Below are 27602 nucleotides of genomic sequence, written 5' to 3'. Positions count from 1 at the left end.
CCGCCGTGCTCCCCGTTGACTTTGGAACTCCACCAGGGCGAGAGGTGGAAGCGGAGTCGAAGGGGGAGCTGCGGCCATCGATCCTGTGCCATGAGGTCAGCAGGTAAGTCGAAATAAGATACATCGACTTCAGCTATGCTATTCTTGTAGCTGAAGTTGCGTATCTTACATCGACCTCCCCCCCCCCCCCTTTGATTACTTGTACTGTCAGGCCACTGGTGTTAACCTTTCATTGGTTATTGGCTACAACATGTTGCTGGGATTTCGGTTTGTTTTTTTTAAATACCCATTATGATTCTGCTAGTATTGAAGAGTTTCTGCTTTTGTGAAGTTAGTCCTCGTGAAAGGTGCTGAAACAACAAAAGACTGCAGTTCTCTGTTTATCGGTGAAGGGTAAGGACAGTGGAAGTGTCCTTATATGGCCCTGTTAGTGTCTCAAATGCTAATATGGATGGACTAGCTCTAAGTGCAACAGCCAGTTTAAGTTTCTATGCCCATTTAGTCCTCCACCTTGCTGTTTAAAATGCCAATTAGAGTGCCAGGCAGTAATAACTGGTGATTTTATGTGAATTTTCACCAGAAATTGGACTGAGGCCAGCTCATTTTACACAGCACAGAGCCCTCCAATGGGTGGTAACTTGCCGCCACTACTGCCCGGACCTGGATTTGAATCAGAGGTTAGAAGCACTCTGTATATTAAGTTTTCTGAGCCATTCTTTCAGTCACCCAAGCATTGAACATTTACAAACAATGCACATCATTTGTAATCTTAGGCACAGTTGGCAAAATTATTTTAAAGATGAAATTTACATGCAGTGTGATGAGGGAGAGAAATGATGACATACAGATGCTGCAAATAGGTTTTTCAAAAATCATGATCATCTTTAATTGTTCCATTCCAAAGAGGATATATGAAAGTTAGTTATTCAGTAGCTGTATACCTCAGAGGGATGAGTACAGCATCACAGTTAAAAAATACACCTAACTCCCAAGATGACAGAAGATGCTGGAGAGTATATGCCTTATACCATCAACCCAGACAAATAGAGTTTATTTTTTAAATATATACTTTATCATATACTAACTCCTGAGACTTTATCCATGAAGAGACAGGGAAGAGATCTGTAGGTAGCACATACAATATACTAAGTGATCAAAGCAAAACAGTAAAGCGCTGTCTTAATATGCACCGCATTTGTTTATCTACATCACAGTACCTTAAGTGTGCAGCTTATCATCAATAGTCATTGTCCATTTAAGTTTTGACTTAAGTTTGCAACAGTCAGCTGCTATACAAACATCTTCAAAGTAACAGTGCAAGAAACCAAATGATGAACACAACTGGCCAATGTCAGAGAGGAAAACTACACTGCAAGATTTAGATTTCCAGTACACAGCATTAAACAGTGAGGAGAAAAACGGAGTATATTTACAAAAGTTCACTGAGTAAAGTGATTAGTGTGTTGTAACTGATCTTTTGTTACAGAGTATGCTCTCTGGTGCTTTTTAAACCGTATAGGTTACATTTAAAAACATCTTAGTCATAATAAATAAGGTACCACAGTTACATCCAAAGATACCTTAGAGTAAGTTGTTTTTTTTTAGTTTTATTAGTAAATGCCATTTAAAAAAATGTAAAGAATTATCAGCTTTTGGCTAATTAACTTTGTTGTTTATTTTTGATAGTTTCCATTCCAGAACCTTCTTACAAAGTTAACATTTCTTTGCTGCCAGTAACAAACCATTCAAAAATGGTAGAATCAGGAAGACATAAATCAGCTCTTTCCTTTAGTCCCTTTTACTTTCTTCTGGTCATCACTTAGACATCAATTAACTGAGCACAACATGACGGTCGAAGACAGATTTGCGCTGCTCTTGGACCTGTAGCTTCCAACGTTGCTGGGCATACTCCACTTTGTTCAACACATTGGCACGACTCCGGGAACGAGCCAGCACATCGTGAGCATTTGCAAAAGGTTGGTGATCCTGCAATTGCAGAAAGTAATATTTGTAGTTCAGCAATTTCACTGCATAACTACTGTTAATTACAATATTGTCTGGATAAAATAAGTTATGCAAGCTTGCCAGGCAGCTTTGTGTGCAAAACAAGCTTTAACTGGATATAGACTGTATATTTCAACATTTTACAGAAAATAATTTCTGTGGATTTCCTATATAAATCCATTCAGTGTTATGTTCTGCAGTACATTTCATATGGTCAGTCTCTCAAAGTAGTAAGTAATGGTCATATGGAATCGGATCCTACACCAGTGAAGTCAGTGGGAATTTAGCCACTGAATTCAATGGGAGCAGGCCCAGGCTGACTTTGTAGGCAAGAGCACCACCACTACCACATACTCAAAAGTAACATGCACACAGCTTTACATACATTAGCACCTGTTTGAACATGAAGCCTGAAATTGTTGACCAAGGCACTCGGATGCTCCCATTTGTTTTCATGCTGGTACTTCAATTTAAAATTGAACTGAGGAGCCCGCGTCTTTGCTTAGCCAGCTCACTAACCTGTTACCCTAAAGTAATTTTGGATAGTCACACAAAGATGCCCTACAATACCAAAACACTGATGTTTACTGTCACTAAACCAAACCCACTGCTACATGTAAATACAGCTGTTTAAGTGACAAAGAACTGAACAACTGAGTGTTTGTTTAGCATTTACGCTGTCCCTTTTCTAACAGTATCTGCAAAGCTGGATTTATTTACTGGAAAAAAATACCAAGTCATAAACAAAGACATTTGGAACAGAACCTTTTATTTGGCTCCCAAAATGTTTTGGACAAAGAAAATTATGTTTTAAAAACTACATTGGAAAAGGTCATGGATATGATGCGTTTCAAATGAAAAATCACCATTATAAACTATGCACTGTGCTAACACAGCAAAGGAGACTCAATTTTGAAGCTTGTGTAGTTCCATACCTTGCCTTGTTTTATTGCAAAAAAAAGTTTTCAGAAGTGGTTATTTTATTTGTGACATGATGTTGAGTACAGCAACTCAGTGATCTGCAATACACCTCACCCTGAAATGGATTATTATTAATTATTTATATTGAAGTAGCACCTCATAGACCAAGACACCATTGTGCTAGGCACTGTACAAAACACAGAACAAAAAGATATTCCCTTCCCCAAAGAGTTTAAGTATTAGACAAGAGAAAATAGGTGGATACAGATGGGCCAATGGGGGAGCACAAGGAAAATTAGAAAATACTGGTTAGATATGATAGAGGGTCTCAGCACAGCAGCTGGCTCACTTAACTTTTTTGTAAACATAGCAAAGGAGAGTTTTATGGAGGAATTCAAAGGACGACAGTGGAGGTGGCTTTGTAGACGTTTCCTGGGAGCACCTCCCATCCATGAGGAGAAAGCACAAAGGTGCTTGTTTGAAAGTTTAGCAAGATGGAGATGAAGACTGACCAACTGAAGGCAGGAACTGACACTCGATAGAGAGGAGATGATAGGTACAGTGGAGGATAGGCTGAAAAGGGCCTTGAAAGTTAAGCCAAGTAGTTTATGTTTGATGTGACAGAGAAGGGGGAGTCAGTGGAGGGATGAAAAGAAAGGGGCAACGTGGTTAAAGCCAGGAATGAGGAAAATTATCTTGGCAGCATTCTGAATGGACATAAGCAGGGCCATTTGTCAAGGCCAAAGAAGATGACTTTGCAGTAGTCAAGATGGGAGATGAAAGCTTGGACAAGGGTTTTAGCTATATGGATGGAGATGTAAGCCAGATTTTAGAGATGTTAATCAGGAAGAATCAGCAAGATTCTGATATAAATCTAGATTGGGACCTAGCTGAAGATGACACCCAGGTTACAGATCTTAGTGAGAGAGGTGTTGTCTACAGGAATTATGGTGCAGAAAACGTCTTATTGCCTGTGGCCAATTTTGCATTTTTAAAACTCCTGAAATATGATCCTGCTTCAGAGTGCTAGTTGCAAAGGCACTCAGTGGTGCCTTAACTCTTACCACTGACTTTAATGGGAGCAGAAGTAGATTTATGCTGAGCACTTCTGAAAATCCCTCCCTTAAAGAAAATATTCTTTTCTACCCCAGACTTGCCATGATGTCTGCATAGATGGACTCCTTGGTCCATCAAAAACTCTGCTGACTTCAGTGGAGTCTGACCACATAAAGGGCCATGCAGAATTTAAGGCCCTGATTCTGCATTACATTAGAACAGTCAAACTGCAGTAAACAAATACTAAACAGCTTTAGTAGTTAACCTAGGTAGTCAGGCATATTTCAAACCCCACATACACAGTTGTGAAAGCTTCATATTTTCATAAATCATGGCATAAGTTACCAGACAGTTTTATGCTACAATTAGGTATGCTACAAGGCTCATACAAAGGATTTTTTCATATTAAATGTTGCTTCAAAAAGAAAGGGAAAATACAGGGACAGATGATGTATAAATGTGTTGGTGTGAAGCGTGTTTTTACTGCCTTGCATTAAAATTTACACTGCTACATAACACATAATGACGATCCCAAACTCACAGCAAGACATTCTTGTGCACCGAATGTCAAACTAGGTGATCACAATGGTCCCTTCTGGTCTTAGGATCAGCACCAGCCCTCTTACAGATTCCCTTATGATTTAGAGAAAACAGTTTAAAGATTTTAATATGACTTGTGAAGTATTTAATTGTTTTCATGATTAAGTATCAGGTGAATGTAAGTGTTTAATGTTGGATATTGTAGTTATATTTCCAGAAGGGAAATAATTATAATTGTTTACATCTTTTAAGAATAAGATTACTTTTCATCAAGATGGCTGATGGTCACTGTTAGTAGGCTAAGATGACAGAATTCTAAGTGATCTACTTCTCGGTTTACACAGGATGACAATAATTCTTTCCATATTAAAAAGTGTTCAAATCACCATACTAAATATGATGGAAGCAAGTTTTTAACACACTATGCAAATAAAATTACAGAGCATGAACATAAACCAAGTCTGATCCATTAGGGTTTGACTACTGTCCAAGTTTGGATTTAAAGCTATTAAAGTGACAGCCACACAATACGATTGGGTTTTAAAATATCTTTTGTAAATAAAGATACCATCATTTTGTTTCACTGTAAACAAAATGGCTACGAGTTCCTTAAGATTGTGTGACACCTTTTAGTGTTGCTGCATTGTTAACTTACTATTTACTTTGAAGCAATAATGACAATATTCTTAAGGGTCATGTTTTAATGGCATAACAAGCACTTTTAATCTCTTTATCCTGTTCCCTAGTTTATTAAAAAAAAACAACCCACATCACCACCACCACCACACTAAACTGGACATTAAGTGGTCACAGCTGCTGGCAAACTTAGATAAAGCAAACTGAAATCCACCTGTTTATGGTTTTTTCCCTCCTTTAAGGTCTACTAAAGTTACACTATGCTCAAAATGAGCTTTAACTCTATTGCTAATGTTGCTTGGTTATACAGTATGGTAAATACACCAGTGTATTTTCTAGACTTGATAAATTGTTTTGTATATTTAGCAGTTACGTGTAAGCATGGATTAGGAACCTTACATACTTAATACCTCTTAGACTGCAAACATAAGTTCTTGATTTTTCAAATTGTTTCAGCAAACTTCCCCTGAGAGAGTTTGGCTTATACTTTTGTGAAGTGCTTCACTATCAATGTAATAAGTCAGACAAGGTAACAGGTGACTATAATGGCTTCACAGCAACATCATCCTAGACTAGCATATCTACATTACTTTGTTCAGACATCTCTACATAGCAAACAACAAACCATCCGCTTTGTAAAGCTGATTAGTTGTAATGCACTGTCATCTCTCTATTTTAATAGATACACCTCTACCCCAAATATAATGTGACCCGATATAACACGAATTCGGATATAACACGGTAAAGCAGTGCTCCGGGGGGGGCGGGGCTGCGCACTCCGGCGGATCAAAGCAAGTTTGATATAATGCGGTTTCACCTATAACGCAGTAAGATTTTTTGGCTCCCGAGGACAGCGTTATATCGAGGTAGAGGTGTATTCTGTAAGTCTCTCTACAACATAAAAAATGACCCAAGCCAGCAATGGCTGTCTGTAACATAGTCCTCCCTTACCCCATTCACCTGGTACCAACTGTTTATTTGCTAATGTAGTGAGGACAAAATCCCCCATTATTTTTAGCACCATGTTTTAGGTCTTAAATACCCTTCCCATTATGGTGCTGAAGACAATTTTGTCTTGTCTACATTAACAATAAACAAACTGGGCCAAACATGGGCCATCATACTACTTACCAACCGTCCATTTCCATAGTGCAAGTAGACCTCTTGAATCAGTTTGTTCTGGATCTTAGGGAACCTATTCTCATTATGTGCAGAAAACTAATTATAAGAATAAGACTTAACTGAAATAAAGTGTCCCCTCATGACAATATTTCACTGCTGGAACTCTTACTTTTTAATAGTCTCAACCAACATAAGTTGAAGTAGCAAGGGAGGACTACACCTCTTCATATATCTATTATTTAGATCTTCCCCTTACCATTGCGCTAATCCACCTAAAATATAGCAACCCTTATGAGGTAGAATGCAGCATTTAACCCTTAAGGACATTTTTACTTCCTATTCTTTCCCTCCCTTGACTGCTCTGAGAAAGGGGGACTACTCCATAATCTAGTTTTGGGGGAGAAAAGAGTAATCCTTGGCTCCTGAACTCGCTATCCACCTGTTTATGGGGTGGACATATTGAAAGAGAAGAAATGGTCTTGGAGAGCACACACAACTTTCTACAACAGTGAAGATTACCACCAGTGCCTCGAAAAAGAGGGCTATTTTGCCATTGAAAAACCTTCATAAGGAAGCATTCAATTGCATTCACTCAAGTGAACTTACCCCAATATCTTCATCACTTTGAATTAGCTGTGAATGTCCAAAGAGACGTCTCTTCAGTATAGGTTCTACCAATGTAAGGTACACCATGTACAGCAGCAGGAGGCCCAAGATGGATAAATAGATTATGATTGTAACCTGCATGCATTAAAACATATGCACAATTTTCACTATTGCTGAGAACTTACTCCACATAATACTCTCAAGAACAGCCAGAGCAAAGGAACAAGACACAAAGAAAGGCCTGTAAATCAGTCAGTAGGTCTGCTGTACGTCCATTAACCTTGACAATGTCTCTAAATTAAACAAACAACCTCAAGAAATTAAGCCACAGACACACAGATCCAAATAATATTAATGTGTTTGGAGTGAATGACAAAGAAAAAGGAAGTTCACAGTTTAAGACAAAATTTCCTCTTAATTAGTCTTTCTTGAGATCTCAAGCTTCTTTTCTGCAAAAGATTGGGGAGAAAAATCTCCCATAATAAGACTAACATGCTGTTTCGGTTGTGGGCTAGTGCTTCAGGGGGTTCCCTTTGAAGTCAAGCTTGTTTGTCTCCATTCAGTTATCTTAGGTTTGGACAAGAAACCCACAGTGATTATTTAATGGATAATGTCAATGGGGGTAGGGACTTGGTTTCAATGCATAACAACATTCAAAATCTATGCTTCAAAATCCACTTTAAAACTTTCTCCATAAGCTGATCTCCCAAGATGGTCAAAAACAGGTACAGGAGAAGCAGAGCAATGAAGGGACGAAGACGGCAGACAGAGACCTGGTTGGAGGATGTCCCAAAGGTTGGTTGTCTGCCCAAACTTGAGCTCATTTTTATTAAATTCACCCATTAAAGCTAACATGGCTGATTTGGTTTTTGTGGGCACAGCATCACCCTGAGCTGAGAATAGTTAGCCAACTGTGTCTGCCAAGCTAGCAAAATATGCATCTTCATAACAAGGGACCGGGAGGAGGTGGGGGAAAGGGTGAGAAAGATACTAAACCATAAACTGATAAAAAATATCCAGAATTCTTAGAAAAACATGAATCCCCCTTAGCAAATGTCAGGGATGGCAAATTTTGAGATTAAGGTACTTAGAGTCCCTTTAAGCCTGATGATTCAGCCTTAACTATTAGTGCTACTGCTATTCTGAGTTTAAGTGAGATGATGTAATTTAATTATTATAATGCCTTTAGAGCACTCAGAATGCTTTGTTTTTAAGGATACACTTATAAAAGGTAGTGCATTTATTAGCTGGCTGAAATGTTTAATATACAGCAGTGGAATGACGTTTACTTTAATTGTGACAGAGCTTCTCTCTTCGTATTTGCATTCACAACGTAAGCAGTATGCCTCCACATCAGGTCCAGGGACGGGCATAGGCTCAACCACATGAAGACAATCACTGGAGAAAGAAAAATAACTTAGAGTCAGTTTGGTTGATTTTATTCCACTACTTAGGCAGTTCTCTCTGCTCTGAATGCATGCCGATTCCACAGCAAGGGGCAAGAGAAACTAATCTTTGATTAAGAGTTAGAAATTACTACCTAGAAAAGTTCAAGATTTAGCTTTTTCAGATTTTAACTTTTCAACAATGAATTTACTTAAATGAGACAAATTACATAGTGACTTAGCTGCTCAAGCTTAGTTAGCCAGCTAGAAAGTTCCTATTAAAACTAATATAGATGGTTTATTCCAGGGGTGCCCAATCTACTGCCCACTAGAGCACTTCATAAGGCCCACAGCCTGCTTCAACACAATATACTAATGTTCAATTCATTAGCGTTTTGTCATCATGTTTACATTACTTTAGTTTACACAAGTTTGTAAATAGACAAGACTGTACATAGAAACAACCTATCTAAATACATATGAACTTAAAATATTATTAAATACAGGTGACTTTCAATCTTATTAAAATATGTAGAATCTATTTGACCCACACAAGGTTGTGCTTAGGTTTATGTGGCCCTCCTGTGTAATAAGGTTGGACACTGGGTCTATTCAAACATTGAGAAATAGACATTAACATGCCACAGTTAATAGTGCAACAAACCTCACTTCCCCCACAGGTTAGCATTTCCATTAGTTTTCTCCACATCTCAAAAACAAGAATGGAGCACAGGACATTTGCTTCACTGATTTTTGGCCTTAAACAATACATAAGGAAAGTTCAAGAGCAGGGTATTCAACACTCAATAGAATCAAGGAAGGAAATTATAAGGGTTGAATTTACTTTTTCTATCTCAGAATTTAACAGACAGACAAGGTGCACTTTGACAGACATCATGGCAAGGTAGGAGTGACTACCAGCTACTGTCCATTTCTCCCTTCCTCATGTTCATCAAATAGAGTTTTTTTTATTTCCTTACCCATCTATGTCATCTATTCAGATTTAAGCCCCATTTTGAGCAGAGACCATATCTTCTTACTGATCTGTAAAGCACCCAACACATTTTTGGCACTATTTAGAAAAGTTTAGAACTAAGTAGTGCAAAAAGATGTTGTCTGAAGAAAAACAGAGTTTAGTCTCTCTTTGATATGTGAACAGAACTCCCACTTTTGCCAATGTGAGTTACACACATGCATCAGAGAAAGAATAAAGTTGGCCTTTTATTTAAACTGTCATAAAGGTGAACATTTAGGAACATATTCAGTAGAAAGAAAAGTGAAGCGTCAACCCCACACATTATTTGGTTAAAAACTGAACAAAACATAAGGCAAGATCTTTGCGGTGACCCAACTTTTGGCATATAATCCAGTCATTATAAATTACAGCACTGGATGCCAACTGTCCCAAGACAACTGCTCTCTGCCAATGCATTGTGTAATTCCAGGCCTTTCATTTAGTCACTGTTTGCTTGCCCAGAGTTCTCATCCCAGACACTTTTTTGGTGCATAAACATTTATTTGGTGCTGGAACCATCTTCTGCCTTTGTGCCCATAACTCACAGCAATAGGACAAGTCAATAGCAGGTTATCAAACCTTAAAATATCTGCGTACAAGGACAGCTCAGTTAAGATTTAGCACAGTGCTGGGCCAGATTAAAATGCTAGAGATCTACGTGACCAATCCCTGGGCAGCAGGGGGAACGTGCAGCTCCTGGCTGCTGGGGCTGAAGTCATGGAGGTCGCTGGAAGTCACAGATTCTGTGACTTCCGCAGCCTCTGTGAAAAAATCGTAGCCTTACTCATTAGGCCAGAAGAGTATTACGCGTCTCACCTCCGTCTCCCCACTAAATGCCAACCCATGGCTATACCACTTTGGTCAGTCTCTTGGACACAAAAACCCATTCAAACATACTTCCTTCAAAAGGGTTAACATTTTACTGACATCCAAGAGCACAGTGTATTCAATCATTAGATTAAATCATCCCTTATGCCAGCCTAGTGCATTAGTCATCAGGGCTGAACGGTCTACAGTAGTTGTGGGCCTGACCCCACAAAGCAGTGAGCACTTTTGGTGAGGTGAAGATATCCTCAACTCATAATGACATCAGCACTTTGCAGGATCATGTCCAAAGTCTGAACCTGGAAAAATAGTGTGAATAAAAGCCCTGATAAGACTCCTTAATGGTAAGTTCATTATCATCACATTACAGAGACCACACTGGATATAAAATCTAACTTAATGTCTGGATAATCCAATTGTAAGTGGCCACTATATGGTGAATAACTTATACAGGCAAATTAAAAATTGACCTGGTTCTTTAGTACGATGTAACTAACTGAGCTAAATATCAAGCGAATGCAGTATATATCACTGTCCTATTCAGCAATAAAACTAACTCATGCAGATGGAGAAGAGGCCAGCTGTACAGCACTAAGTTCCCAGCTTTATTACACATGAATGCACTTTCCAACCATCAGACTCCTCTGAAAAAGTAAATCAGGAATTTGAAATAGCATCAAGAGATTTCAAAAGAAGCCCACAAATCCATAAACTATTCTCAAATGGTCCATCTCAAGCATGATTACAGGAGGACATTTAAAAGCTGGAGAGTAGGTTATCCAAGACCCTTTATATACCAGTTTTGCTCCACATACAATTTATTGTTCAAGTCTTCAAAGCTGATTTTTCCTTCAGTTAACGACAATACTAAGGAACCTTAGGTTCAACTCTGCTCCAGTTGAATTCAGGGAAAATGTCTACCTACTGAAATAAGAGCAGCAGGCCTTCTGCTAGATCATGGATTAAGCAAGCCACCGAGAAAGTAATTTTTAGTTACAGAGAAGTGAAATAATGGGCAGTACAAGAATTAGTACCAGTGCTTGTAGCAAATGGTTTTGTAAACGTGCTGCAACTGAGATAATCTCAATCTGTTTCATCACTGCACCATGACATTATTTCTACTGTGACAAATTTAATAATTTGGAATAAAATAATGGCCTTAACTAGACAAAACACTTCATACTCAAATAATGTTCATGACATTAATTTAGCTTCAAATCTACAATATGTAGGTTCTACCAAATCTTTTTTTCGTTCGTCCAATGAGAGTGAGTGATTTAATAAATTAAACTCCAATCCTGCAGACAAGTACATGAATAACTCTGCTCCTATGATAGGAGTTCTATTGAAATCAATGGAACCTAAGATATGAAAGCATTTGCAGGATTGAGCTATTAATTTGTGGCTTCCCATCATGTTCAGAGGTCTCTAGGTGTCTTAAAAATTGATAAAAAGTAAGGCCAATATGTCACTAATGAATACTTTGCACTTCTACAGGATAGTCCATCCACAGATTACAAAGCACTTTATCGAAATGAATTAGACCTCAAAAGACTTTTGGTTTTTATTTTTCCTCCACTGCTCACATGAGAAGGTTCAGGCATGTAGAGCCCAGGTGACTCAACAAATTCAGAATAGAACAGAAATCCAATCTCCCAACTCCCAGTCCTATGACCATGCTTTTTCTCCACATTCTAAAAACAATTCCAAGAAGCCAAATTAAATTATGCCCCCTTCCCCCCTACCCCCCCCCCCCCAAAAAAAAACAGGGCAGGAAGAAAGTTTGAGGCAAACACTCTGAAGAGGGAAAGCATCACCTACTAATATATGGGATAAAATTTCTCCCCACGCCACAACAAAAGAAATAGCTATCCCCTATAATATAATCATTAATGAAGGATGACCCACTGAAGTGCAATATAATCCTAATGAGAATGCACCTTCTTCTAATTTCTGAACTCCATAAACTCACCAGTCTTTCTGTGAAACATTTTTGTTGTAAATATGGCCAGGATGATCTTTGTAAGGAGGACATATGCATTTACATCGGACATCCTCAGAATTCTGTAAAGAAAACAGATGCTTAGAACAAATTGTTATCAACCATCAAAAAGTCTTCTACAAAAGACATATAGTTGATGCAATACATATTATACCCCTATATAACGCTGTTCTCAGGAGCCAAAAAATCTTACTGCATTATAGGTGAAAGCGCGTTATATCAAACTGGCTTTGATCCGCCAGAGTGCGCTGCCCCACCCCTCCGGAGCACTGCTTTACCGCGTTATATTCGAATTCGTGTTATATCGGGTCGCATTATATCGGGGTAGAGGTGTACTATACTACAAACAAATGTCCACTGCAACCTGTCTTAATCACCAATTTTTCTTAAATGTAAGAACTATTAGCAGTTTTGAGGACAGAAGCAAATTTCTAGAAAATGGACCGATTCCAAAAGCAATTGTATTACTTTGGACTGCAACAGTAGCTTGCCTTCCCTATTTTGCTTTGGAAAAACAGAATTTGTAAAATATACTTTATTTTCTACAACAGGATTTCAAGGGTTACTTAACGAGGTGTACCTGAATTAATCAATTTGTGATGGTAGCTGTATAATGAAGACACAGATGTGTAGCTAGAGAACAGTTTAAGAAGAATGAGGGAGGAAATATTCATCTTGAATGAAGACTGGTAAAGAGAGACCCTTGTGGACAAATCTTTCTTCATTGACTATTATTCTTACTTGAAAGAGAAAGGCTTGTAAGGGAAATTGTTAGAAGAATCACCAGAACGCAGAGTGCCCTTGTTTTAGGTGCATGAGGGTGACAGTAACAGAGAGGTCAAAGCGGAAGGTGGAAAAGGGGAATCCTAGAAAACATCCTAGTCCCCAAATAAAGAAAGGGGAAACTGGAAAATGAGGATAGGATGCTTGGAAAAACAAACAAAAGGGGAGAAAATAGTAATAAAACCCAAGGAAACACAAAAGTAAAATTAACAGCTTACTATGGCATGGAGAAGTTGTGACTGAGGTTTTCATATTTTAGGTTATTATTGGACTGGCAGCCAAAAGCCTCCAATAACTTACTTCCCATTTGCAAATATACATAGGAAGGAGAAATCCCTTCCCTTTCCTCAGATTTCTGAATGGGTCAGAGATGGTCAGCATGGATTTATAAATGATGGCATGCTTAAACACAAATCAGATGAATTTATTTGGAAAAGGAACAGGAAGCCAGCAAAAGCAAAAACGGACAGCCTGCTTGAAAGCTGACTTGAAATTCAACAAAGTACTGCAGTAGAGACTACTAGCTAAAAAAAGAATTGACAAAACATGTACACAGAATAAAATCCTGGTTTGGTCAATGAGCTCAGAATAATGGTACATGAATGTAGCTTGATTGATTAGGAAGGCATAAAGGATGTTATAGCCAATCTTGTTCACACTGCACAACAGCCACCTGCAGAAGACAACAAGTAATGTCACATATTTACATCTTGTTACATGGCAGCTGGAGGGGTAACTAATACTAAAAAGGAGATATAAGATATCTGGATAAAATGGGAGCCCTTAGCTGGCAATTAGCTCATGAAAAGAGTATTCACAGCTAGATAAAATGGGCAAAGAGATTGGTGTCGTAAATGTTCACCTACTACAAGATACTAGTCAACAGTGGAGCACCTAAAGAAACATAAATGAGATAAACGAAAATCAAGACAATCTAGATCAATGAAAGAGCACAAGCTGGAAGAGATCACAATGGAGCCTTAGAGCACTAGAGAGCTTACACTTGGAATATTGCACAAAACTAGTTCACCAAGATTCAAACAAATATTGAAATAAGATGTACATGTGACAGTCCCTACATATACCTTTATACAACTGGGCCTCAATAAATATTCTGACTATACACACAATACAGAAGCCTTGTCTGAAGAAAGGGGCTCTTTGATGAGTATGTGTCAACCACTTGTCCTCTTATTTTTGACAGATTCACTTTGACAGCGCCTCAATACAGAATGTCAGAACCAAGTAATTTACTAAATACAATATTTACTTGCAAGATTAACACAAGCTTAAAATTTACAACTGGTAAACAAAAATAAACAAAATGTAGATATTAGTCTATTATTCATGTCTAACTCTGATTTTTCTTGTCAGTAAACCAGACTATAGAGAGCTTCATTTAAAAAGCTAAAACCATCCATCATTTTACCAACCTTGTATACAAACAGTAATGAAGAATCAGCTTGTCTACCAGCTGAAAGCCCACAAGTTTAGTTTCTTGGGGTTGAATATGCTAAAGCTGCCTCCTAAATCCGATATGGTGTGCACAACAAATTCCTCATAGCCTAGTTCAGGCTTAGCCAAGACCCTTCAACCAGGAAAACAAATATAAGCACTTACTCTGGTAAATGAGACCCATGTATCTGTTTGTCTAAGCATGTACATGTTCAGTTACAGACCAGAGAACATGGGTTACTGGAATCCCTCTCTTACATCAATTAGCAGGTGGTGGTCCTCTACCAAAGAAAGCTTCTCTTCACACTGACCCAGCCTTCAGTCCCTTGAGCAAGTTATGTTGGTTTAATAAAAATTAAGCTTCAAATTTATCCTGGTTTATGAGTGCATTATCTACTTAACCATACAAAAACACAGTTCAGATGATGCGGTACCTGAGGGATACTGATAGGTTAGATAAACTAAGACTAACTTCTGAGGGATAGTGAAGGAGATGGATACCAAAAACTTCAATGAGAAGTTGAGTAGTTCAATAATAAGAAGGCACAAATAAAGAGTTGGACCTTAAGGGTGAATGAGGAAAATCCACACAAAATGTAAAAATCAAGAATCTTGAGGGGGGTAGTGGGAAAAGGGGATTCATTTGGTTTCTTATATCAAAACTTATTAACAATGGAGTGAACCATGCCTATTCATGGATGCCTTAAAACATTCAATCTAATAAACCCCAACTGTCCATAAACTCATCCCCGTGCAGATATTTTTACATACTTGAAGTAAGATGTCACCTTCCAAAATAACATCCTAACTCAAGATTTTGGTTTTTCCCCTAATTACTTCGTATGACAAGCTAAGGCCTTGATTTTCAAAAGTAGGAGCCTAAAGTTAGGCTGCTAAGTAAGTGGCCCGATCTTCATCAAGGCGGAGAGCCCAGTAACTCCTGAACATCAAGCCGGGTATTTCGGCCCCTGCTTTCGAAAGCCCGAGCCCTGTTCTTCAGGGCAGGGCTCACCTCTTCGCCCTGAGCCCCACGCCCGTCTCCAGCCCTCCGAGACAGCAAGAGCCTAAACTAGACACCAACCCCGCGCCTTTATTCCCCGGGCTCGCGCTGGCACCAGGCTGAGAGCGTCACCCCCGTCACCCCCTCGCACCGTCCGCGCCTCCCCCAGACACCGCGGGGCAGGGCTTTGCCGGGGCGCGGGCAGCTCTGAGAGTCCATTGAGGCGGGTCAGCGGGATAAGGGGGCAGGGCGGGGCCGCTCTGATGCCAGCAATGGGGGCGAGGCTGGCCCCGGCTCCGCGAGGGAACCCGCCGGCAACCGCGGACCGTGTGCGGGGGACCCCGGCCGGGCTGGGGAGCCCCCGCTCCGCTCACCTTGACCCCCGTCACCTGCCCCACGAGCGCGGCCAGGGCCAGCACCGAGCCGAGCAGCGAGCAGAGCCGCGCACGCGCCGCCATGTCGGGCTCCGGGCCCGGCTCCTTACGGCCGCTACAGCAGCCCCCGAGGCCCAGCTCGGAGCTCCGCTACCATCACTTCCTACTTCCGCTACGGGCTGGCGTCTCGTGACACCGAGTCCGCCTGCTAATGCGCCCCCGGGGAGCTGCGGCGCCGTCCCTGGGTTCCGGAGTGGGGTGGGGGGGCTCGGTGCACGCACCAAAACGTTCCGGCGGAACAAAGGGCGAGGAGTTGGCGAGCCCCGCCCCCTGCGGCCTTCCTGGCTGACCCGCAACAGGAGAGGGACCCTGGCATGGCAGCGACGGAGCCTGCCTGTCAGAGGCCCCCTGCATCCCAGTCAGCCAGACACCCAGACCCCTGGTAGGCCTAGGCCAGTGTTTCTCAAACTCTTGTACTGGTGACCCCTTCACACAGCAGCCTCTGAGTGTGACCCCCCCTTATAAATTAAAAACACTTGTTTATATATTTAACACCATTATAAATGCTGGAGGCAAAGCGGGGTTTGGGGTGGAGGCTGACAGCTCGCAACCCCCCCATGTAATAAGCTCATGACCCCCTGAGGGGTCCCAACCCCGTTTGAGAACCCTGGGCCTAGGCCATCCCCCACCAGAGCCCCCTAGTGAGAGCACAGCTTCCACTAGCTATTTCCTTCTTCACTTCCTGTCCTAAACAGTTGTATAGTATTGGCATAGACTGTTAAGTAGGTGCTGCATTCTCCCCTAAAGTTGATTCCAATGACATGGTGACTAAAGTGATCCTTGGTATAGAGAGTGTTTTTTGTTTCAAAGCAATGTATCATACCCTTCATTTTAAAACAGTACTTATACACTACCAGCGTGCCGGGCAATGCAGGGGCTCGAGTTGTAAGGTTGCTCTGCAGTCTATAAGGTTGACAACTTTCTAATCACACAAAACCCCAACACCCTTGCCCTGGCCACTGCCCTGAGGCCTGCCCTTGCTCCCCTCCCTCTGTTGCTTGCTCTGTCTCCCCTCCCTCCCCCCACTTTCACCAGACTGGGGCAGGGGATTGAAGTGTGGGAAAGGGTGAGGGCTGCAGGCTCTGGGTGGGCCCAGATATGAGGGGTTCAGAGTGCAGGAGGGGGCTCTGGGCTGGGGCAGGGAATAAACAAGGATAACAACAAAACAAACAAAACCAGGGACAAATGTTTAGACTTTGGTTGCTGGTTTTTTTGCCAAAAGTGTTTGGCAAATTGAAAACAGATTAATGAAATGTTTAATTTGACCCAAAACTTCATTTTTCAGCAAAAAACAGGTGTCTGGAAAATTTTGCCCAGCTCTAGTTAACATTCTTCTCAGGGGCGGCTCTAGAAATCACGCTGCCCCAAGCAGCGCGGTGCGCTGCACCGCCCTTCCCCGGTCCTGCTGCGGGTCCCTTCTTCCCGCGGCTCCGGTTGAGCTCCCGCTGCGGCAGGTCGACCGGAGCCCGGGACATGACTGCGGCGGGTGCTGTGGTCCCGCGGCTCCGGTTGACCTGCCGCAGTCATGCCTGCGGGAGGTCCAGCCGAGCCGCGGGATGAGCGCCCCCTCCGCAGTCATGCCTGCGGCAGGTCCACTCGTCCCGGGCTCCGGTCGACCTGCCGCAGCCCAGACTCCCGCCCTCCCCGGCGGCAGGGGACGCCCCCTACATTTTGCCGCCCTAGGCACCAGCTTGTTTTGCTGGTGCCTAGAACCGCCCCTGATTGTTCTGTGCCCTCTAGCCTAATCTTGGAAATACCTTGGAATCTAGTGACATCTACTGAGGAAAGTGGAGGCTGTTAGCAAGAAGCTACTGATACATGAAATGGAGTTCTTGACATTTAGAATAGTTAATTCTTTTCTGAAAATATTATACAGCTTGTTAGCTATTTATACTTTGTTTGTGTATGCCATCCACATAAGGAAGTTAGTTAATAAGCAGAAAAACAGCAGGAAGCACAGCAGTTAGTTCCTGTACTTTAAAAATAAAACAATTTTTTCCCAAAAAATATTTGTTAGATCTGGTCTACAAAATTTTTTGTCCCACTACATCAGATTCTAAACCAGTTTAGTTAAATCAGTATTAAAAAAAAAACTGTGCATATACTAGCCCTTAGGGAACGTAGTAGCAATATTGCACCAAACGGTAAGACAAAGAAAATATTGCCCTGGCCAGTACAGCCCCATTTTCTGCTAACAGTCATGTACCTACTGTTCCAGAAAGGTTTAAGATAGTATCTGTATAGACTCCTAAAAGATGTAACTATAGAATATAACCTTAGTATGCTGCATGTGTATTTCAGGAGTTTTTGCACAGCCGTGCAAATCTAGGGCCAAATCCTATTCAGTCTTTACTCAGGTACACTCCTCTTTTAAGTCAATGGGATAGAGAATTCTATCTTCATTTGCTTTACTGGACAGCATATAACATGCAAACTTGAATACAATTATTTATTAAGGTTAGCGTTACTTGTCAGTCTCTCAGTTTGAAATCAATTTTTGTAATCAATGTATATGGTGAATTTTGTATAGTCAATTCATATTTACATAGCTCCTGTCATATTGGATTCATTTTTCAGCACTTAGACATATGATCACTCTGAGCAATTTCAGTATAGATTGAATAATGACTCCCTTTAAATCTTCCAAAAAAATTGTAAATTCATAGGTTCCATCTCAGAACTCTGATACAGGGCTAAATCCTACCCTTTACTTCACTGGCACACAAGAGGAAGTGGAGCGGGGAGCCTCTCCTCCCTGTGCAATAGATGGCAGAATCTCACCATAGCACTCAAGAGAGCACAAGAAAAAAGGCAGGTTAACGTGGCCCACATACCACATCCCAAAAGAATCTATAGTTTAGGGGGATATTTCTATCCCCTCAGCTAAGAAATAAGTAATGTGACACTTCACATTTATATAGAGCTTAAATTTTCAGAGCACTGTACATACTTGCAGCTGACTGAAGAACTAGTCAGAATTGCAGACTGTTGCTGTTCAGGGACCTGATCCAAATCCCATTGTCATAAATGAAAGGATTCTTACTGACTTCACTGGGCTTTGGATCAAGCCCCTGAACAAGAATAGTAGACCACTCTAATGTTCTCCCTTTTACCTGCCAAGAGAATCCTTCCTAGGCACACATGACTCCTGTCGCAAACAATGCACTTGGCAGTGTCTCTACTCCCTCTTGTTGTGCTGGACTGGAGCAGATTTGACCAACAGTATTTTTAAACTTCTGTACCTGTAAAATACCTGCAGTAATAATATTGTGTCTGTTAGTCTTTATCAGGCATTGTTATGGCATATGACTCACATTCCACCATTGAACAGGCACTCTGTTTCAGTGGCTACACTTCAGGGCAGGCAGGATAGATAGTGTCTATCCTGATTTTAATCAGTTACATTATGATGCTTTCCTGTTGCTGCACACTGTCACCTTTTTATGTCAATTTCACCAAAACGCTTTCAAAGGTTGCCAGCCTCCATCCCTTTTCTATCCCGAAAATCTCTCTTTTGTATAAGTATTCATAATAAAAGAGTCAGCTACGAATTAGCAAGCAAATATAATGAAACATAACATGTTTGTTGTGCTTGCAAGTACAATAACAATTGGCATTTTCATAGGAAAAAAATACATTGTGGAAAGTGCCATCTTTATGCAGTTAAAAAGTAAAGTCAATAGAATTGTACATCCTTCTCAGGACAGCGGGCTTTATTAGGAAAGATATGGGGGTAGCAGTTAGCTACACATATGAATTGTTCCAGGATTACAAGAAATGCATTTCAGAAAATTGATTAGCAGCATTCATTTGAATACATTCTGTTGCTTATACCCTATTAGAGATTGGTTGTGCAGTTTCACCCCTTGAACTCTAGTCACTGGCATAGATCCCACTGGTTCAAGACAGGGTGAGCTGTAATTCTGATCTAATGTATCCACCTCACCTTTTTTAAATATATAGCAAATGAAATAGGAATGATGAGTTCAGTGATGTTAAAGGAAATTCTATATATATGATGTCCCTTTCACCACAATGAACATATGTATTTGGAAAGGGCATGGAACTAGACAGACAGACTGTGCATGTGCATTTGTGTGTATTATTTTATTTATTACATGAATCAGATGGCATGAGGTGCTGAGAGAGCTTTATATCCAGCATACTCCTCAGTTCAAAAGTATCAATAGAGCCCTGCAAATCTGCAGCTATCCACTTTATATCTGTAGACCATGTTTGCAGATTGGATGCAGATACAGATTTTGTATCTGCGCAGGGCTGTATGTATCATCTCTTCCTTATCTTATCTGATGAAGTCCATGGTCTCTCTCCCTTATTCCAAGGTAATTCTGTATCCTCTCATGATAAAGCACAGCATTGCCACCAACTGGCCCAAAATTTCACAAGCTAGTGAGGGATACAGTGCACAAGGTATGAAATTGATTAGTGACCTATGTGATTCACTGAACTACACAACTACTACTGTATGCCCTTTCCTTCAATAAGTAATCAACTGTGCTGTAAGTACATGGAACTACAGATGTAGGTGAAAGGATGTCTTCAACTAGCACATCCTAGCCTGCAAATCTAAGATTCTAATCTTACTCCCTGCAGCATAATGAACTGCTTCTTCTGACAATAGTTTTCTCATCATCTCATGCTTCATTTCACAGGGCCACCAGAATTATTCTAGTGAATCTTTTCTCCCTGCTATCTTCACATCCTTCCTGGAAATTCATGATTTCTGTTGGATATTTCAGTCAGAGTTTGGGCTGAAAGTATTATGAATCTATTCTAACCAGTGCTAGCCTTGGTTAACAATATTTATTTTATTCAACTCTCTGCCATAACATTCATAAAAACAATAAAACATTATAGTAAAAGCAACAAAGCTGAAATTGTAATACACATTTGTTTTTGCAGTAAATTTCAGCATCAATATTTTCAAACTTGTTGCCTCTTCCAAGGAGAATAGCTTTAATCAATGATCTCACCTTGTGTTATTATGTCATAGGTTTTCTCTCAGTAGGGGTCTCTTCTAACAAGCCTTGCTAGAAAACCCTTATTCCCTTCAGCCAGCCTAGCTGAAAACTCCTCCTAACAATCCTTTGTTAGAAAAACCTTGTCTGTTTGCCTTCGGGGTATTTCTCCCTCCTAACCTGCATTCCTGCTTTAGAAGAGAATAGCTCTCAATGGCTCTCTGGTTCAGAAAAATCCATCACCGCTGCTCACTCTCTCTGTGTAGACTCCATTTTCTTATATTGCCGGCTAAAGACCTGTTCTTCCAAGGTGCATATTAAGTGCCTGTTGCAAGGATCTGAGCACCCTCATCTCCCAGGCAAGATGAAAACATGCTCAGCACCTAGCAGGATTGAGTCTTCAGCAAAAACATGGTTGCACTCCAGATGGCAGCCTAAATGAGAAAGAATTTACTTCCATTGACAGATGGCAATCCAGGATGAACACTTACACAGGCTGTTCATTGAGTTTTGTCCTTAACCAAATCCAAGACCCATCATTTTCCAACCTTTCCCAACTTCTGACTCCTCAACTACATTTTGATTTCTTTGGGTATCACTTGTGGTAAAATGAAAGTTCTTTGGTGGAAATACACATTGTTTCAAGCTATACCAGGGGTAGGCAACCTATGGCACGCGTGCCAAAGGCGGAACGCAAGCTGATTTTCAGTGGCACTTACACTTCCCAGGTCCTGGCCACCGGTTCAGGAGGCTCTGCATTTTAATTTAATTTTAAATGAAGCTTCTTAAACATTTTAAAAACCTTATTTACTTTACATACAACAATAGTTTAGTTATATATTATAGACTTATAGAAAGAGACCTTCTAAAAACGTTAAAATGTATTACTGGCTCACGAAACCTGAAATTACAGTGAATAAATGAAGACTCGGCACATCACTTCTGAAAGGTTGCCGACCCCTGAGCTACACTATTCTTTATTTTATAACTGCCACAGCAGGACCTCTTTACATTTGTCTTTATCTGGGGAGCAATTCTTCTAGCTGCTCATATTTGCCTCAGCAATTACACTACCAAGTAATTTTTACTATAACAGTCAAATTCTATCCTGAAAAGCATGCAAGGGTCTCACAAAAAAGTAAAAAAAAATGCACATGTATCTGCAGGGAGAAGGTAGACTACATATATAGGACACCAAATTCTGCATAATGCAAGGCGAACTAGGTACTCTGGGTGACCGTGGTATTGACTTTACTGCAGTATTTCCTATTCTTAGCTTGTGTACTGCAGTGAGATATTAATATTATGGTGTGCTAAATCCTGTTCCTATTGAGGTTGCCCAGTGTATGTTTCTAAAGTAATATGCATCTATACAAACTAATAAACATTAAAAAACAAGTAAATGGAGATAGAGGATGACTTAACTCATGATACATTGTTGTCTGTCTAAAGCAAACTAAATAGTTGCTTTTGGAATTTTTTTCTTTAAGAAAGTTTAAATGAAGTTTTGTTTTACTAGATATTTTGTACTGAAGCCATTGCCTCTAAAACATGGGGCCAGATCCTCAGCTGGTGTAAAGTCAGTTTAGAAGCATTGAAATCAATATAACTACATCAATTTAACTCCAGCTGAGTTTCTGGCTCTTGGATTTTAGTCCAAACTAAATCTCTGATAAAAGATCCCTAATAGCTGACTGCCCTAATATTGCTATATAGTATTGATTTTATGTCATCACACTGCTCAGTTCATGCAGAAGCAGGTGATAATACCACCGATGCCCTAGTTGCTCTGTGTTTCCATGACAACAATCTGCAAAACAGTTCCCTCTGAATTTCCATCTGACTGCGTCATTACATCTGACAGCTGTACTCCTAATGAGACTCATCCCCATCATCTTCTTCCAATTAACAAAAAATGTTTTATGAAAGAAACAATTGAAATAATTATGTTTTTAGTTTGCAGAACATAGATATCAAACACACCCCAATCCAAATATTGTTAGGGCAGACAGTTTCAGTTTCTGTTCTCCATGGCCATCAAATGTAGTTGGCTGGTTGTGTATGAAATTAGGTCTGACTTTTTTTGCTCCCAGGACTATATTTGTTTTTATTGTTGCTGAGCACAGTGTGCTTGTTAATACTCTTCTGTGCTTCACACATACTATTATTAATGAAGTGTTTTTTAAAAATGTAACCGCACTTGATGTTACTAATGATTTCATGTCACATCTGGGCAATGTTTAGCTGGTACAAATAAATATATATATGAATGAAATGGTGTAAGTCCATTAGCTCCAGTGTATTTATACAAGGGATGAATTTATAAATTATTACTTCTGCTGCTCCCTGTCTGCAACACATGTACTTTGATATGTTAGATTAGTCTGCATCTCCCAACCCAAATGATGCTGCAATCTCAGTGTTAGCCAGTATGCTGCTTTGCACATAATTCAATCATTGATCATTTACTTCTCCATTTTATTTGAGATGAGCCTCTAGAACTGAATCATGCAGATTACACAGTTTCCATCACTTATTCTGATAGCTTCAAGCAGGTACTATTTGATCACTAGCTATAGGAAGCCCACTTTAAATTAATAAGGAGAGAGACAATTCTAAACGAGATAAAAGTGAAAAGAGCCCAAAGACAGCCCACAGGTTGTTAATGAAAGAAAACTGCAACTAAATGTGTTAAACATTATTAGAGGCATTACAAGTACTCCCCATACCACATTCTGGGCAAGCGGCAATAGGCTTCTGGTGATCCTATAACTAAGGCTACTATTTAGTCACGGGTATTTTTAGTAAAAGTCATGGACAGGTCAAGAACAGGTCATAGTCATAGATCGAGAGACGTGATCATTCCCCTATATTCAGCATTGGTGAGGCCTCATTTGGAGTACTGTGTCCAGTTTTGGGCCCCACACTACAAGAAGGATGTGGAAAAATTGGAAAGAGTCCAGCGGAGGGCAACAAAAATGATTAGGGGGCTGGAGCACATGACTTCTGAGGAGAGGCTGAGGGAACTGGGATTGTTTAGTCTGTGGAAGAGAAGAATGAGAGGGGATTTGATAGCTGCTTTCAACTACCTCAAAGGGGATTCCAAAGAGGATGGATCTAGACTGTTCTCAGTGGTACCAGATGACAGAACAAGGAGTAATGGTCTCAAGTTGCAGGCGGGGAGGTTTAGGATGGATACTAGGAAAAACTTTTTCACTAGGCGGGTGGTGAAGCACTGAAATGTGTTACCTAGGGAAGTGGTGGAATCTCCTTCCTTAGAGGTTTTTAAGGTCAGGCTTGACAAACCCATGGCTGGGATGATTTAGTTGGGGATTGGTCCTGCTTTGAGCAGGGGGTTGGACTAGATGACCTCCTGAGGTCCCTTCCAACCCTGATATTCTATAATTCTATTCTAGGTCACAGGCAATAAACAAAAAGTCATGGCTCATCCATGACTTTTACTAAAAATACCCCAACTAAATCTTAGGTGCTGGGAAGGGGGAAGTGCTGCTGATCTGGGGGGGTGCTCCAGCGGATGATGCTCTGCTCCTGGGTGGGGCAGGAGGTTCCAGGCAGGAAGCAGCCCAGGGCCGTGCTGCCACCACCGCTCCAGGCGGGAGGCGGTCCTGGGCCCCTCCCCACAACATGCAGGACCAGCTGCCTGGGGCCACATGAGCAGTGGCGGGTGTGGCTGGCCCTGAGGTCGCTCAAGCAGTTTGGGTGGCCATGGGGTCAGCCACGCTGGCCACTGCAGAAGTCACGGAGGTCCCAGAAAATCACGGAATCCGTGACTTGCGTGACCTCTGTGAAAGACTCGCAGCTTTACCTATAACTAATAAGAGCAGCCACTTCTTTAAATTCATGAGGTGGAAAGGCCCAAAATTTACACCCAAAATAAGAATCCACAGCCTTCAAATACAGTGCCTTTCTTTCAATTCAAACAGGTTCCTTTCCACCCATTACTGAGCACCTACAATTTCAGGTAATGGGTGCATATGGTCAGTTCTAATAAGCACACAGCCGAATGTTTCCAGTTGCCTTGCTTCTTTAAAATGGGAGAGTGGATGCAGTTCACTTTGGGCAGTAGCACGTGTGAGATTTTTTTTCTAGATCTTCCTTTTATATAGTTATGTTGGTTTCTCAAATGTGCAGCATGTCCTGCCCAACAGAGTATCATTGGCTGCTAGCCACTAAGACCACTGTTACGATTAATTTCTGCACACATCTGTCTCTATTATGAACCTTGTTTTCTCCCCCCTCCTGTTTGTCCTTTTTGCACCTGTCACATTGTCTGAATCTTGGCTTGTGAGCTCTCTGCAGCAGGGAACTGTCTGTGTGTTATTTGTTTGTACAGTGTCTAATGCTAGGGGGCCCTACTACAATAGATCTATATCATTAGTCAATTTTATAGACTTTTTTTCACATTACGTTTATCATCTGACTCATACAAATGATGTACAAATCTGACTTATGGGAAGCAAGTGGACAGCATATATACAATTCAAAAGGTGTAAATTGGGGTTTAAAAATCAAAGGGGGATCAGAGAAATTCAGGATTTCAGCTTCCACATTTAATCAAAGCAACTGAAGACTTTCATAGTTCAGATATCTTATGTTAGTCCAGATTTGGTCCTGTCTTCTAGCAAACTTAGAGTCTTCTCTCTCAACACTGTGGGCCAGATGCTCCAGTGCTGTCCATGGGCATAGTTCCATTGATTCCAAAAGAGCTATGCCAGTTTACATCAGATAAGGCTCTGTCCTTATGTTTGTAAACTTTTTCTGTCTTGCCTGTCTTTCATTATTAGTTATTCATTCCTGTGAAGGCATCTGCTCTTCCAAAATATTAGGAGGAACTGTTTGTATCAAGTTAAGTTTGCAAATGTAATAGTCAAAGGAGAGCAACTGATAGAGACTCACTTTTGGTTGAAATCACCACATTCTCCCATGGTTCTTAAATGAGAACAGCCTGTTCATCTCTAGGAAGGGGAGTTAATAAGATTAATTACATCAGTGTTTTATGCTGGTAATTTTTTCGGGTGAGAATTTAAGGGTCAAATTTTCCAAAGTAGTTTGTGATTTTGGTCACATCCGTTTTTGGGTGCCCAGCTTCAGTACCTGAAAATCTGAGGCGACTTTTGAAAACTCAGTAGAGGATCCCAGGTCTCACTCTTTCCTTCAGTTTACTCCTTGACCCTACCAGTCTCTCTACTCTGTCATACCAAGAGCAGCGCTGCAGAATTCCTTCCTTAGAGCCCTCTTCTTTGCCTTTAGGTGCAGCACCCTCATTATAATAAAAAGCTATGACCACCCTTTTCTTATCCAGATTAGTGCCAACATTAGGTAATAATAATAGGAGATATACCAATCTCCTAGAACTGGAAGGGACCTTGAAAGGTTATCAAGTCCAGCCCCCTGCCTTCACTAGCAGGACCAATTTTTGCCCCAGATCCCTAAGTGGCCTCCTCAAGGATTGAGCTTACAACCCTGGGTTTAGCAGGCCAATGCTCAAACCACTGAGCTATCCCTCCCCCGTTAGTCCCATTAGTTCAGCCATCAGAATGTCACATAATTTGACAGCATGTTAGCAACCAGGTGGGTTAATTGGCCTCTCAGGCCCACATTAACCCTTTCCCCACCTGAGTTGTTAGACACCCCATCACACTTTTCTTCATTTGTTTGATTGTTCCACATTTTCAGAACTTTTCCACTAAACTGAAGCAGAAGCACGAGCATCCGCCTCCACAAATCACATCTCTGTGGCTGACTCTCCTGGGGGCATTGACTCCTGTATCTCTCCACAGGCTCCTTCTAGCTCTTAAAATGTTAACCTGTGCCATATGAAGTCATGCTGAGAGATGCAAGGCTTTCATAGGGGTCTCATAGCTAAATGACACAAGCGGTCTTCAGTTTGTTATTTAACTTAATTGGAAGGACACAGGAAAGTGGCTCATGACCTTCATATCACAGCATACAGAGCAGCGGGCAGGCAGAGACTACAGAGGGGCTTCCTCTGCAACAGAAATGTGATCTCTGTATGAGCACATTCATTTATGAAGTTAGTCAGTTGCTGTAAGTGCCAAATTATTTAGTCCTCAGGTAGAATTTGGTTTTAAAAATAAACTATCTCCAGCCTGAGGAACAAAGTAGCTTTTCCCCCCACTCCTTCTTACTTAAAAAAAACCCAACTCAATTCTAAAATATTGCATTTAAACTGAAATTGATAAAGGACATGTTGGCTACAGTGAAGAAGTTGGTAGTGAGTAGAGAGCTCTTAGAATCCACAGGTTTTCTCTGCAAGTCTGCTGAGTCAGAAAGGCTACTGACCTTCCATAAAGCATTACTAACACCACACTACTCATCATACAGAATTATCTGTAATTCTGATCCTTTAAGCACCTACTTCTCAGTAGACCAGCACTGAATCAGATTTCACCTCCTTTAAGGCCTACTCCTTCTCAGCATCAATACCAGTTAAGTAATGTTAAAGTAATTGTGGTCATTTTTCAAAAGGTCCAAATCTCTAATGTTGTCAACAGAAAGTCTGGTTGCTAAGCTACAGTGTGGTCATAATCAAGTCCATGTTCAGCACAGAGGCTCTAATGAAATGCTTCTGAATTCAGGAGTTTGGGAAAAATGAATGATTTACCCTAAAATATTTCCCTTCTTTTTAAACTGATAGCCAGACCAGCTGGTTGTAATGAAGTTTGTCAAATGGATTAAACTGCCATTGAGCTTTCATTTGTTCTCAGTGATTCAGTATGATTCAGGTTTGAGAGCCTGAAAATATTCTCCATTGCTTATAATCATTTTTTTTTGGGGGGGGAGCAGGGGATTATATA

General features: G+C 40.7%; 1 protein-coding gene and 1 long non-coding RNA gene across 4 annotated transcripts; both read right to left on the bottom strand.

The window, feature by feature from the left end:
* Nucleotides 1-857: 857 nt before the first annotated feature.
* TMEM9B (TMEM9 domain family member B) lies at nt 858-19033 on the bottom strand. Of its 3 annotated transcripts, none has more exons than XM_039538195.1 (5): nt 18898-19033; nt 12083-12174; nt 8175-8283; nt 6886-7020; nt 858-1986 (listed from the first exon to the last, which is right to left on the bottom strand). In XM_039538195.1, the coding sequence occupies exons 3-5, from the start codon at nt 8256-8258 to the stop codon at nt 1831-1833; spliced, it is 375 nt and encodes a 124-aa protein (XP_039394129.1). In that variant the 5' UTR covers nt 8259-8283; nt 12083-12174; nt 18898-19033; the 3' UTR covers nt 858-1830. The 3 variants fall into 3 exon arrangements, with proteins under 3 accessions (XP_039394129.1, XP_039394130.1, XP_039394128.1); XM_039538196.1 differs by lacking the exon at nt 18898-19033 and adding an exon at nt 16006-16025; XM_039538194.1 differs by lacking the exon at nt 18898-19033 and adding an exon at nt 15725-15963.
* An 860-nt stretch (nt 19034-19893) lies between these two features.
* Nucleotides 19894-27276, bottom strand: LOC120405018. The gene is made up of 4 exons (XR_005598320.1): nt 27164-27276; nt 25681-25739; nt 20779-21197; nt 19894-20191 (listed from the first exon to the last, which is right to left on the bottom strand). It is a non-coding gene; the product is annotated as an uncharacterized LOC120405018 (long non-coding RNA).
* Between the last annotated feature and the right edge of the window lie 326 nt (nt 27277-27602).

This window comes from Mauremys reevesii, linkage group 4, assembly GCF_016161935.1.
Source record: "Mauremys reevesii isolate NIE-2019 linkage group 4, ASM1616193v1, whole genome shotgun sequence".
Classification (NCBI taxonomy): domain Eukaryota; kingdom Metazoa; phylum Chordata; order Testudines; family Geoemydidae; genus Mauremys; species Mauremys reevesii.
Note: the sequence above shows the minus strand (reverse complement) of the source record. Positions and strands in the feature narration are given on the sequence as shown.

Excerpts from the sequence above, each read along its gene's own strand:
- TMEM9B (XM_039538194.1), bottom strand. The coding sequence starts at position 15,808 with ATGGCGGCGCGTGCGCGGCTCTGCTCGCTGCTCGGCTCGGTGCTGGCC. Across the intron at positions 7,021-8,174 it reads GAAGCTCTGTCACAATTAAA|GTTACAATCATAATCTATTT; the intron begins GTAAACGTCATT and ends TAATGCATGCAG. Across the intron at positions 1,987-6,885 it reads AAAGTGATGAAGATATTGGG|GATCACCAACCTTTTGCAAA; the intron begins GTAAGTTCACTT and ends CTGCAATTGCAG.